This window comes from Phoenix dactylifera, unplaced genomic scaffold (genome assembly GCF_009389715.1).
Source record: "Phoenix dactylifera cultivar Barhee BC4 unplaced genomic scaffold, palm_55x_up_171113_PBpolish2nd_filt_p 000195F, whole genome shotgun sequence".
NCBI lineage: Eukaryota > Viridiplantae > Streptophyta > Magnoliopsida > Arecales > Arecaceae > Phoenix > Phoenix dactylifera.
Window position 1 is genome coordinate 347,857 of NW_024067719.1, and position 14,258 is coordinate 362,114.

Genomic DNA, 14,258 nt, shown 5'->3' on the forward strand with positions numbered 1-14,258 from the left:
AAAAATGAGTGTGTTTGCTGAAAAAAATGAGGTTAAGAGTGTTATGTTCTCAAGACAGCAACTACTTGTACTTATGTACAAGGATGTTTATCTTTCTACTAACGATCTTAACCCCTCCTTGCCTAGTGTTGTTGTGACTTTATTGCAGGAATTTGAGGACATATTTCCAAAAGAGATTCCTAATGGACTACCACCCTTAAGAGGCATTGAGCATCAAATAGACTTCATGCCCGGTTCTACCATTCCAAACAGACCTGCATATAGAGCTAATCCCGAAGAAACAAAGGAAATCCAAAGGCAAGTGGATGAGCTGGTGAAAAAGGGAATTGTTAGAGAAAGTCTTAGCCCATGTTCGGTTCCTGTCATCCTAGTCCCAAAGAAAGATGGAACATGGCGCATGTGTGTGGATTGCCGAGCCATCAACAAAATAACAGTTAAGTATAGACATCCTATCCCAAGATTAGATGATATGCTTGATGAATTACATGGCTCTTGTTTGTTTTCTAAAATTGATTTGAGAAATGGCTACTATCAAATTCGTATGAAAGAGGGAGATGAATGGAAGACATCATTCAAAACTAAATATGGATTGTATGAGTGGTTAGTGATGCCTTTTGGTTTAACTAATGCACCTAGTACTTTCATGAGATTGATGAATCATGTTTTGCGTGCTTTCATAGGTCAATTTGTGGTAGTTTACTTTGATGATATTTTAGTCTATAGTAAGAACTTGGATGAACATGAACAACATTTGCATGCTGTTTTTAGCAAATTGAGAGAACACCAATTATATGCTAATCTTAAGAAGTGTACATTTTGCATGGAATCTGTTGTATTTCTTGGTTTTGTTGTTAGTTCTCAAGGTATTAGCATGGATGAGGAGAAGGTGAAGGCAATCAGGGACTGGCCTACACCTAAGAATGCGAACGAGGTAAGAAGTTTTCATGGTTTAGCAAGTTTTTATCGAAGGTTTGTTAAAAATTTCAGTTCTATTGCTGCACCTTTAAATGAACTTGTTAAAAAGAATGTTGTTTTTAAGTGGAATGATCAGCATGAACAAGCTTTCACTGATTTGAAAGATAAGCTAACTAATGCACCTTTGTTAAGTTTGCCTAACTTTGATAAAGCTTTTGAAGTTGAATGTGATGCATCCGGAATTGGAATAGGAGCTGTTTTGATGCAAGATTCAAAACCAATTGCTTATTTTAGTGAAAAGCTAAGTGGGGCAGCCTTGAATTATCCAACATATGACAAAGAACTTTATGCATTAGTGAGAACTCTTCAAACATGGCAGCATTACTTGTGGCCGAGGGAATTCATCATTCATTCTGATCATGAGAGCTTGAAGTTCTTGAAATCCCAGGGTAAGCTTAATAAGAGGCATGCTAAGTGGCTGGAGTTCATAGAAACATTTCCTTATTTCATCAAGTACAAACATGGAAAAGAAAATATCGTTGCTGACGCGTTGTCTCGAAGGTATGCTTTACTTACTACCTTGCAAACTAAGTTACTTGGTTTTGAATTGATTAAGGACTTGTATGCCAATGATTCTGATTTCTGCCAAACATGGAATACATGCAAAAAGAGTGCATCTGGTGAGTATTATAGGCATGACGGATTTCTATTTAAGAAAAATCAGTTGTGTGTGCCTATTTGTTCTATCCGTGAATTGCTTGTCAGAGAAACTCATGGGGGTGGTCTGATGGGACATTTTGGTGTGCAAAAGACTTTAGATATCTTGCATGAACATTTTTATTGGCCTAACATGAAGCATGATGTGCAAGCTGTTTATGATAAATGCATTACATGTAGACAAGCGAAATCTAAAGTTTTACCACATGGCTTGTATACACCTTTACCCGTGCCTAACCAACCTTGGATTGATATTTCTATGGATTTTGTTTTAGGATTACCAAGGTCTCAAAGTGGAAAGGACAGCATATTTGTTGTTGTTGATAGATTTAGCAAAATGGCTCATTTCATTGCATGTTCTAAAACCAATGATGCAATACATATTGCTGACTTGTTCTTTAAAGACATAGTTCGTTTGCATGGTTTGCCTAAGACAATTGTTAGTGATAGAGATGTGAAGTTCCTAAGTCATTTTTGGCGCACCTTGTGGAATAAATTAGGAACTAAACTCTTATTTTCTACTGTTGCACATCCTCAAACGGATGGACAAACTGAAGTAGTTAATAGGACACTCACTACTTTGTTACGTACCATCATTCAAAAGAACTTAAGGCAATGGAAAAAATGTTTACCGCACATTGAGTTTGCATACAACAGAACTGTTCATTCTTCTACTTCATTCTTCTATCTTTGCCTACTAAAGAACGTGCTAATCTTGATGGAAAGCAAAAGGCAGAATTTGTGAAGGATTTACATGCCAAGGTTCGGGCTAACATTGAAAAGAAGAATGAGCAATATGCTAAGCAAGCCAACAAAGGACGTGTAAAGATTGTTTTTGAACCTGGTGATTGGGTCTGGGTGCATATGAGGAAAGAACGGTTTCTAACACAACGAAAATCCAAACTACAGCCTAGAGGAGATGGACCTTTTCAAGTCTTAGAGAGGATCAATGACAACACCTACAAGCTGGATTTGCCAAGCAACTATAGTAATATTAGTGCTACTTTTAATGTTGCTGATTTATCCTTATTTGATGTAGGTGATTCGAGGACGAATCCTTTCGAGGAGGGAGGAAATGATAGAGATCAAGGGGCTGGCCGAATGGTTCAAGCTAATTCCAAAGATCCATTACAAGGAATTGGAAGTCCAATGACTAGAGCAAGGGCAAAACAAATGAAAGAAGCTTTATATGGACTAGTCATGGAAATTCAAGAGAAGGAGGCTGCTCTAGAAGACTCTAAGGCTTCACCAAGATTGATCACTTATCTTTACATAGTAAATGCTGAAGAACAAAGCTTGAAGCCATTAAACAAGGCTGATCCACGTGGAGATGCTATTTAGGCCCATTTTTCGTGGGTACTTTTGGGCTTGAGTCTTGTTGTGTTCCTAATTACTTGTACATGAAGTTTTGACTTGTCAACTCGTTTTTCCTAAGTTATTCATGTACTTCGTAGTTAGGAACCTTGAAAGTTGTGTCATTTATTATTTTGAAGTTGTAACTTGGAAGTTGTGACTTGGAAAACGTTTTTTTACTTATTGCCTTGGAAAGGGGATGGTGTCCTTTCCAATAGCTTAGTTTGAAGCCTATATAAAGGCTGCCATATGTAACCAAGGGATTATTATGAATGAATTAAAGTGTTGGCAAGCTTTGCTATGCTCTTTTGTGTTCTTGGATTAGAATACAAAATTCTGACTTATCAAAGGGAGTGATCAACCTTTGTGGCGTCTTCAAGGATTAGGGTTTTAAGGACTTAGTTTCCTTAGAGTTCTAATCTGATCTCCTACAACTTGTTTTTCTAGCGATCTCGGGGCAAGTATAGCAAATTGATTCAAGGGTTCCTAGGGCAGGTCTCCTGGTGGGTTCTTGTCATAATGGCAGGCATATGAATGCAATACCCATCCTCATCCTTAGTTGTCAAGAATTTTTAATTGCCAAAATGATCCAATTCTTTCTATGGAGAACACTCGATCCACTTGATCATGCTTCCAACATAGTGATACTTCTGACTCTTATATGTGACATGACCCAATATTGTTCATGACTGTGTATAAATGAAATAGCATTGATATGTCATCAATACCTAGGCTAGTTTTGCAAATGACTTTTAGGGCATACTATACTTCTAACAATTTGAAGTTTTTGTAGTCTTGTGATGGAACTTTTGGCTTCAAAGTAATACAAGGATCTTTCAATTTTCAGTTAGGGCAGCTTTTAAGGTGTTTAACATTAAGAATTCTTAGCTTTAATAAATGACTATGATTCTTGCAAATCATTAGGTGACCATGCTTTTTTTAAAAGATTATGTATGACACAACTATTTCTCCTTTCATTTAAACTTCAAAATGAAATAAATAATGATGCAAACCAATTTTTTGCTAAAAAATGCAATCATCATAAAAGAACTTCCCCTCGGAATTACAAGGAAAATACAACTATCTTCTGCCAGTTATTAGGATATTTACTTATTATAATTTTTGGCTAGTGGTTAAGGTAGATTGTCTCAAGAGAATGCATATCGCAAGAAAGCAAAATGTTAAAAAATGCTTTATATATTGCATGAAATACAAAATGTAGATGCACAACTTTTATATGGGTATATTAATCAAAAATGGTAGGAAGTAAAACAAGTACATCACAAATGGAGAAATGTGTAACAGACAACAGTTTTGATATGTAGATTTATGTTAAAAATTTTGTCTAATCATTTCATGCAGACTCCTTTTGCAAAGCAGAAAGTGAAATAATGGCCTCCCCAATTGTCAAATAAAGAGAATCTACTCCATAGAAATTGTGAACACCATTTGCTCGCTGTAATTTCTCCATCACTTCTCCCATAGGATTTATGAGAACAAGCTGTAACCAAATTAACCATCACCATTTCATATATCATACTACTAGCAAGAAATAAAAATAATTTTATCTCCATAAAATACCTCAAGTCCATGTTTCTCCATTGACTTCTTTAGGTCAACTAAGAATGAAACTCCACTTGTATCTATTGTAGATACAGCTGAAATCAATTATCAGAGGCATTAATGCCCAACATAACATGTATAATAGTATTAACTAAAGTACCTAAACTTGAAGTAATCTTGTACAAAGTATAGCTAATTATTTGTTAATGCTATATGATGAAAAAGGAGAAGTCCAACGCATGAGGATCCTACACTTACAAGGTGTAAGAAGGGTTAGAAGTATGCAACCTTACCTCAATGCATGAAAAGATTGTTTTCTTGTTTCAAATCCATGACCTACAAATCATAGAAGCAACCTAACTGTTGTGCGAAGGCTCACCCAAACCAGCCACAAAATAAAATTTTGTATTTTTTACCTCACTCCAAACATTAACTAGGAGTTTTTTAGCTAGATAGTTCCACACTAGGGATAAGGTGAAGCAATCATCATCTTCCTTTTCGCTATAAGAAAATCAAAAGTTTGATTTTGTACATGCTATTATTAAGAGGATATTTATGATTTTTTTTTTATAAACAAGAGAATATTTATGATGGAATGTTATAGTAGAATCTATATTCTGTAGATCTAAATTCATATTTTGATAGGCAATGTTTAAGTTTAGCACAGTTTTGATGGGTTCTCAATCTATAGCATTAGTAACATCAAAAATATAGATTATCTTATATTTTCTCATGCATAAATTAAATGATAAAAGTAGAGGCATTTAGTTCATTATTATTATAAAGGTAAGTGAGATATTTTTTAATAAAAATGGGAGAGAAATCACCATAACTAACATACCTAAATTTGGACTAGTACTCTAGTACAAAATATAGTTATTTATTTGTTAATGCTCGTTGATAGTTATTAAGTTAGATCTTTTATAATGCAAAAATATTTGGTTCAATATCTTACTTTACTTTAAAAATTATTCATAGAATAATGCATTAAATCTTAAATAATTAGGAGTTTTCAAAAAGTAAAATTTATGATAGTGCTACTTGATATAACAATTTTGCTATAAGAAAATCAGAAAGTTTTAATTTATATACACGTTATTTTGAGATAATAATTGTTATTTAATATCATAATTGAATGAACTCAAAAAATGTAAATTTTCTTATTCTTCTCATGATTAAATTAAATGATATGAGAAGAAATAATTGATAATTAAATGAGAATTTCTTATAATGTTAAGAAAAGTGGAAGACAGTCTCCATTACATCTTTCAAAAATTAGAAAGCTTTCTTTTAGAGACCTATAGGTACTAATCATGTATTGAATAATCTATTATAATGAATTTGGGCACAGCCCAAGCCTCTCTATTTGAATGACTTCATCTGATCTTCTATGATAACTACCTAACTCATGTCACACCATGCCCTCATATGTCTCCAACTATTAGACAAAAGGCATATCACCGAGTTCTTTTATGGCCATCTAACACTAGAAGGAAATTTTCTCACACCCAACAATATTTACAATCTTAACAATGTTGTGAGTGCTTTGTGATTCTATTCTTCAAGAGCACAAAGATATCCAAGCCCACTTCCATAGCTACTTTTCTAGCATCGTGAATGAGTCTAATATGAAGTCGAGGTTCCAACCATCACTTGGGAACAAAGCTTTGCCAACCTTTTCCAACAGTTTATGACTTCATATAGTGTAGCTTTGGTGTTAAGTTGGATTAGTTGGTTCTATATATGTATTCTATCTTTTTTATCCTCTACAATTTAGATAGAGTTTATTAAAGTTACCGCAAGATTCTAAGTCTATATATTCTGAGGAGAAGTTTATTTAAGCACTTAAAAGCCATGATTATACTCACATGCATAAGAGACCAAGTGAATACTTTCGCTATTTTCCATCCACCTTTTGCACCCACATAAGCCCTCCCATACCTCTTCTTGATTATGTTTGTCATCCATGCTTCTTATCCTATGAAATAGGGTGCATGGTTGATGATGTTGAAGGTGGAGCTGAGGTGAAGATACATTATGTCCTACTCAGTTAATAATGCTAATGAGCCCAAGATACTTATTAGGCTACAACTTGTTATGAGAAATAGGTGGATGCCATTCTAATCTATTACTTATGAGCACTTTATCATAGGTTTGAAGTGGATTTGTTGGTGCTTCTTGTTTTCTCTTAGTACTACTTGTTGTTTGCGATCATCTTCCTAACTTCCTTATAGATTTGCTAGATGTGGTGCTAGAAATTTGATCACTTGAGTGAAGGCCCATTGGATATTGGCAGTGGGTTCAAATCTGCTAGCTATCATGGTATTAGTCCTAATAGTATCTCAAAGGTAAATTATCTTGTTAAACAATTGATGATGCTATTGCAAGCAAAATCTGCTTGCGGACGCTCCCCAAACTTCTATTTACAACTTTAGTACGTCTATTTCTCTGGGGATAAAAGGAACTAAAATGTCTAGCTTAGTGCTTAGCTTGGCCCCCGCAATATTCTCTAAAAGTAGCTAGTGAATTTGATGTCAGAGTTGGACACTATTATCTTTTTCATGGAATCCTGTGTAGGCAAGCTACCTCCTTGAAGAATCGACAAGCTTTCTATAGGGGTTGAAATGGGCTATTTTAGAAATCGATCCACCACCACATGGAACCGTATCCTCATTCGGTCTTGCATTACCCTAGGTCAAGGCCCATGCTTAGGGCTTCTCATGGCCTCTCAAGGACAAGCAAGAGAGTGTAGGATCTAAGTGTCAACATCTTGGACTTGGTCATCTAGCAAATGTAACACCTCCTAATAGCTTTTCTTATTTCCCTTTTGATACTAGAATAGTAGAAATGCTCCTTCAAAAGTGACAACTTTGGCTAGAATATCCAACTAGTTCTCGTGCCTACAACTCTTGGATGAACATCATGCATTGAGGTCCCTAGAATACAGAGTCAATTCTACCTCTTTCAAGGCATTATAGATTTACCAAAGTCCTTTGAGTTGGCTGATCCCAGTTATTCAACAGACATCTACCCAATTAGAAAAGCTCACCAAGTTAGGGTGTCAGCGACCTTGGTTTCAACTACTACCTTGTAAAGAAATTTGAAGGTGTGTTCTTATAGAAATATGCTCCACTTGGCATGCTTGTATTTCAACTTCCTCTTGGAGTTCAGGTAGATAAAAGCTTTGTGGTTAGAGTAGGGTACGAATTCCTTGTAGAGTAGCACCGCTTTGCACTATTAAGTTAGTTTCTTGCTACAGATGCCACTAGATGTCACGGCTCCTCGAATCGGGGCTGGACCGGACGCGGATCAAGGTATAAACCAGATCAGGTCGCTGGACGGGTTCGAGGTCTGACGGTGCTCTCTAGAGATTTGGGCAACTTGGAGACCAAATCTGGGCCCTAGGATCACCTAGGGAAACGTGTGCAAGATGTAGATGGAATACCCAAGAGCATGGGGCCGTGGGCACGTGCTCCAAGGCGTGTATTATTGAGAATACATGTTGGTTCATCATTAGGAGGAAAGCTGCTGCAACAAGACTGATTCAGCGTTGTGGGCTTATCTCGAAGCATGGACTGAATCCGGAAAATTGGGAAGCATGGAAATATGTGCCACTGATGGAGGAACGTGGCATAAGTCTCCAGAAGGCAAGGGACACATTTTAACACGTTTTTATAACTGAAAACGTGTATGGTTAGAAGACGTGGTTGTAACGCTGTTTCCATGCTCTTTCACTTTGAGGGGCATTTCGGGAACTCTACAGAAGTCCGTTCAAAGTGGAAAAGGTGCCATCTGGAAGGGTTTTCGTCCCGAATCCAACGAATCTAGTTTCATGATAATCCGAGTTCGTTTGAGGCATGAACTTGGCTGTTTTATCTGATTGTGCAGAATCTTGCGGGAATCAGGGTTTTCCTATCTTATCTAGAATTCATCCTTATCTTGTGCATGGGAAGTTGAGTTCATGAGGGACTTGTAACTGGAGGTTGCTCCTCTATAAGAGGACCCTCAAAGGGGAGGGATTGGGATCTGGTAGAGCTGGAGAGGCCAAGAGAGCTTATTGTAATCAGTTGAGTGGTTATTCAATAAAGTTCTCTTCCCCTACATTTCTCCTTCTCCTTCGTGGTATTTTCTGGTGTTATGTTTCACTGCATTATTGTTGTTAGGCGTGACCTAAGTCATAGAGACTAGGTACCCACGCCAGGAAGGCTAATCGGTTATCTTCGATAGACCGAGCTGCACGTTGTTGGGATTCGCTTTGTAATCCTTTCGTACGTGTCACTTGGTATCAGAGCCATACCAGAAATGAAGGAGACGACCTCTACGGTAACTTCCAAAGTGGGAATGGCGGACGCATCATCCTCGACCATGGATCCTAATCTAGACTCAGGAGGAGGCACGGCGATGGGTGGAGCGCATCCAGTTGATGATTCTCTGTATGGGTTACGTATTGCATCTCTGGTTATCTCCGCCGACAATCGATTACGGAGGTGCGAGGCCCAAATAGCTGAGGTTGAAGGACGGATGGAGGACCTTGAGGGTAGGGACGCAACCCTCCGAGATGAAATCGCCGCTCAGCTGAACCAGAATTCCTTCGATATGGAGTGGCGCTATAAGGAAGTGCTGCGGCGTAACAAGGAGTTGGAGATCATGGTGAAGGCTCTCCAAAATCAGGTGGTTGACCTTTTAAAGGAGAGTACCACCACAGGCGTATCCTCTTCTCCATTGACAATGGAGGTCACAAGAGAGGCTACGCGCCCCCGCCCCCTGCACAAGCTTGATGTTCCCAAGCCACAAGAGTTCTGCGGACGACGGTCCGCGAAGGAGGTGGATAACTTTCTTTTCGCCTTGGAGCAATACTTGCAGGTTACCGGCATGAGGGAGGAAGCCATGAAGGTGAGCACGGCAGCCATGTTCTTGAGGGACGTGGCGATGCTTTGGTGGCGACGTCGGGCCGACGATGTGAAGCGAGGGGCTGTTCCAATCACCACTTGGGTACAGTTCCAAACTGAACTTCGAAAGCAATTCTTCCCCGCGTTCGCTAAGGATGATGCTCGAGCACGACTACGGCAACTCATGCAAAAGGGCGATGTGCGTGAGTATGTGCGAGAGTTCAGCGAATTGTTGTTGGAGGTACCAGACTTCAGCAACGAGGACTCTCTCTTCACTTTCCTTGATGGGCTCAAACCGTGGGCAAAGATTGAATTGCAGCGAAGAGGAGTCCAGAGTTTGAACGAGGCGATAGCTCAAGCGGAGGCTCTCATCGAGTTCAAGACTCAACCCACAGCTCCCAAAGCCCAAGCATCGAAACAGGGCAAAGGTGGGGGAGTGAAATCAGGTCACAAAGGAGGTACAAAAGGCTCGAATCCGAGCTCCTCGAATGGAGGGGCTTCCCAAGCGAAGGGCAAAGGGGTGGCACAAGGTACCAGCACTATCTCATGCTATATTTGCAATGGACCGCACAAGGTGAAGGACTGTCCATTGAGGGGCAAGATAGCATCTATGGTGGTGGAGGAGAAGGAAGAGACCGACCAAAGGATGGGCTCACTCAGTCTCAATGCCCTGAAGGCCAAGGGGCTACGAGGTCTGCTCTATGCACCTATCTGCATTGGTGGTCACATCTTCCAGGCACTCGTTGATACGGGTGCCACTGACTTCTTCGTGGACCTAGCTACGGCAAAGAGGTTAAATCTGAAGATTGAACATGATGAACACACGTTCAAGATGGTCAACTCCACAGAAGTGGCTACCAGCGGAACGTCGAAGGATGTTGAGATCCAATTCGGCGCATGGACCAGACGGGTGACAGCGGTGGTCGCCCCGATCGACGACTACGAGGTGGTCATCGGCATGTCTTTGCTTACCTAGCTACAAGCCATGATAAAGCCGGATTCAGATGTGGTGGTGGTCCTGAATCCGAGTGGAGCTTGCATAGTTCCAGGAAAGCGAGTTAAAAGGACTCCGCAGCGAGTCCTATCGGCGATGCAACTTGCTAAGGGGCTGAGAAGGGGACTTCCAACATATATTGCGTCCCTTCAGGAGGAAGAACTACTGGAAGGAGAGGAGATTCCAGCGCCCATCGAGGGTGTTCTCACTAAATTCGGGGATGTGATGCCCCCCGAGTTACCCAAGCAATTGCCGCCAAAAAGAGAAATCGATCATCGGATTGATTTGGTGCATGGAGCACGTCCACCAGCTCAAGCACCATATAGGATGGCCCCACCTGAACTCCAAGAGCTGAGGAGGCAGCTAACGAAGTTGGTGGGACAGCAGGTTCATTTGACCTTCGAAGAGTCCGTATGGAGCACCGGTACTTTTTCAGAAGAAGCACGATGGTTCGTTGAGACTCTGCATCGACTACAGGGCCCTCAACAAGCTCACGATGAAGAACAAGTACCCCATTCCTCGGATTGATGATTTGTTTGATCAACTTGGCAAGGCACGATGGATTTCCAAGTTGGATCTTCGCAGCGGGTACTATCAGGTTCGCGTGGTGGAGGAGAACATTGAGAAGACTGCATGTGTGACAAGGTACGGGAGCTTCGAGTACCTTGTCATGCCTTTCAGCCTCACCAACGCACCAACAACTTTCTGTGCTTTGATGCAGCGTGTACTCCACGACTTCATTGATAAATTCGTGGTAGTATCCTTGGATGACATTGTTGTATACAGCTGGACATTGGATGAGCATGTGGCACACCTGAGGCAAGTCTTCTCTACCCTACGGCAGCACCAACTCTTTGTGAAGAGGGAGAAGTGTGTGTTTGCGCAGCAGAGGGTGCCGTTCCTCGGGCACATCATTGGGGATGGAAGGCTCATGATCGATCCCTCAAAAATTTCAGCCATAGCCGAGTGGGAGGTACCTACACGTGTTACACACATACGCTCTTTTCTTGGCTTGGCAAATTACTATAGGAGGTTCATCACCGGATATTCGAAGTTATGCGCCCCACTGACGGATTTGTTAAAGAAGGATCGACCATGGCAGTGGTCAAACCAATGTCAGGAGGCATTTGATCATCTCAAGCAGGCGGTCACGGCGGAGCCGGTCCTCGTGCTACCGGACTTTTCTATTTCTTTTGAAGTCCACACCGACGCATCAGATTTTGCCATTGGAGGGGTGCTCATGTAGGAAGGGCACCCAGTGGCCTACGAGAGTCGGAAGTTGAACGACACCAAGCGCAGGTATACGGTTCATGAAAAGGAGATGACTGCAATTGTGCACTGTCTTCGAACCTGGCGTCATTACCTCCTCGGATCTAAGTTTGTGGTGCGCACGGATAATGTGGCCACAAGCTACTTTCAAACCCAACCAAAACTCACCCCCAAGCAGGCGAGATGGCAGCAGTTTCTGGCTGAATTCGATTTCGACATCGAGTACAAGCCGGGCCGAACTAATTCAGTCCCTGATGCTTTGAGTAGAAAGGCACAGCTGGCTGCAGTCTCTTCCTTTTCTGGACCAGCAAGTAACCTAATGGAGAGGGTCAAGGCCGAGATGGAGAAGGATCAATGGGCCACTTCCATGGGTGAACTCATCAAAGACGGCAAGGCGCACCGTTTCTGGACCGAAGGAGGGCTGATTTTGACACAAGGGCGACGTGTCTATGTGCCTTCAGGTGGAGGGCTGAGACGCGAGGTGTTGCGAGAACACCATGATTCTATGTGGCGGGACACCAGGGGGTGCATCGGACCCAAGCTCTCATAGAACATAACCACTATTGGCCGAAGATGCGGGATGACATCGAGGAGTATGTTCGCACTTGTCTACTATGCCAACAAGACAAGATTGAATATTGACGGCCTGCGGGGTTGTTGGAGCCATTACCTATACTAGAGCATCCGTGGGAGAGTGTCTCCATGGACTTCATCATCGGGCTACCTCTGGCGGATGGGAATAGCTCTATCATGGTAGTGGTGGATCGCTTCTCGAAGTACGAAGTCTTCATTGCAGCACCTACTACTTGCCATGCGGAGGACGTGGCGCGGTTATTCTTTACATATGTGGTGAAATATTGGGGGATACCGCGGAGTATCGTTTCTGATCGCGATGCTCGCTTCACGGGGAGGTTCTGGACGGAGTTATTTCGGATACTCGGAACAAAGCTGAAGATGTCCACGGCCTTCCACCCTCAGACCGATGGCCAAACAGAGCGAACCAATGCATTATTGGAGATGTATTTGAGGCACTATGTGAGTGCCAACTAGCGGAATTGGGTGCGACTCTTGGACCAAGCACAATTCAGCTACAACTTATAGCGATCGGAGTCGACAGGTAAATCACCATTCGAGGTGATTACACGGCTGCAACCAGACACTCCGGGAAGTATCGCAGCGGACTACATGGGACGTAGTCCGACCGCCTACAGATTCGTGAGGGATCTGAAGGAGGATACAGATTTGGTTCAGGTCTCCTTGTGGAAGGCGACCAAACGGATGAAGAAGTGGGCTGACATAAAGCGGCGGGCAGCTGAATTTCAGGTTGGTGATCGGGTATTGGTGAAGCTTTACCATCACATGAAATTGAAGTCGGGCTATCACAAAGCACTTGTGAGGAGGTATGAATGTCCCTTCATCATTACACATCGAATTGGAGAGACAACATACCGATTGTCGCTGCCTTCCAAGCTGAAAGTGCACCCGGTGTTCCATGTGTCCCTATTGAAACCGTTCAAAGAGGACACAACTAACCCTTCTCGGGCTTGAAGCGGGCGAGCTCTAGTGGCCGTACGAGTTCATTACACCAAGAAGGTTTCTGAAATCAAGGCGGACAGGAAAAAGGGTAATCGTGTGCAATACTTAGTCCGATGGAAAGGACTATCAGATTCAGAAGCAAGCTGGGAATATGGTGACGAACTATGGCAGTTTGAGGATATCATCAACGAGTACCGCCTAGCCTCGTCAGGGGCGACTTCGGCTTAGGTGGGGGAGGGTGTCACGGCTCCTCGAATCGGGGCTGGACCGGATGCGGATCAAGGTATAAACCAGATCAGGTCGCTGGACGGGTTCGAGGTCTGACGGTGCTCTCTAGAGATTTGGGCATCTTGGAGACCAAATCTGGGCCCTAGGATCATCTAGGGAAACGTGTGCAAGATGTAGATGGAATACCCAAGAGCATGGGGCCGTGGGCACGTGCTCCAAGGCGTGTATTGTTGAGAATACATGTTGGTTCATCATTAAGAGGAAAGCTGCTGCAATGAGACTGATTCAGCGTTGTGGGCTTATCTCGAAGCATGGACTGAATCCGGGAAATTGGGATGCATGAAAATATATGCCACTGATGGAGGAACGTGGCATAAGTCTCCAAAAGGCAAGGGACACATTTTAACACGTTTTTATAACTGAAAACGTGTATGGTTAGAAGACGTGGTTGTAACGCTATTTCCACGCGCTTTCACTTTGAGGGGCATTTCGGGAACTCTACAGAAGTCCGTTCAAAGTGGAAAAGGTGCCATCTGGAAGGGTTTTTCGTCCCGAATCCAAAGAATCTAGTTTCATGGTAATCCGAGTTCATTTGAGGCATGAACTTGGCTGTTTTATCTGATTATGCAGAATCTTGCAGGAATCGGGGTTTTCCTATCTTATCTAAAATTCATCCTTATCTTGTGCATGGGAAGTTGAGTTCGTGAGAGACTTGTAACTGGAGGTTGCTCCTCTATAAGAGGACCCTCAAAGGGGAGGGATTAGGATCCGGTAGAGCTGGAGAGGCCAAGAGA

At 42.0% G+C, this 14,258-nt stretch overlaps 1 protein-coding gene across 3 annotated transcripts in view; it reads right to left on the minus strand.

Moving 5' to 3' along the window:
* Positions 1-4,164: 4,164 nt before the first annotated feature.
* Positions 4,165-14,258, minus strand: part of LOC103696077 (probable sulfate transporter 3.3) — a 35,132-nt gene continuing 25,038 nt past the window's right edge. For 2 of the 3 annotated variants that reach the window (XM_026800767.2, XM_008777593.3), the window contains 2 exons: positions 4,567-4,643; positions 4,165-4,486 (listed from right to left, as the gene is read on the minus strand). In XM_026800767.2, the coding sequence (XP_026656568.2) occupies positions 4,340-4,486; positions 4,567-4,643 (224 nt within the window). In that variant the 3' untranslated portion in view covers positions 4,165-4,339. The remainder of the gene's footprint in view (positions 4,487-4,566; positions 4,644-14,258) is intronic. The other variant, XM_026800766.2, reaches the window with a different exon arrangement.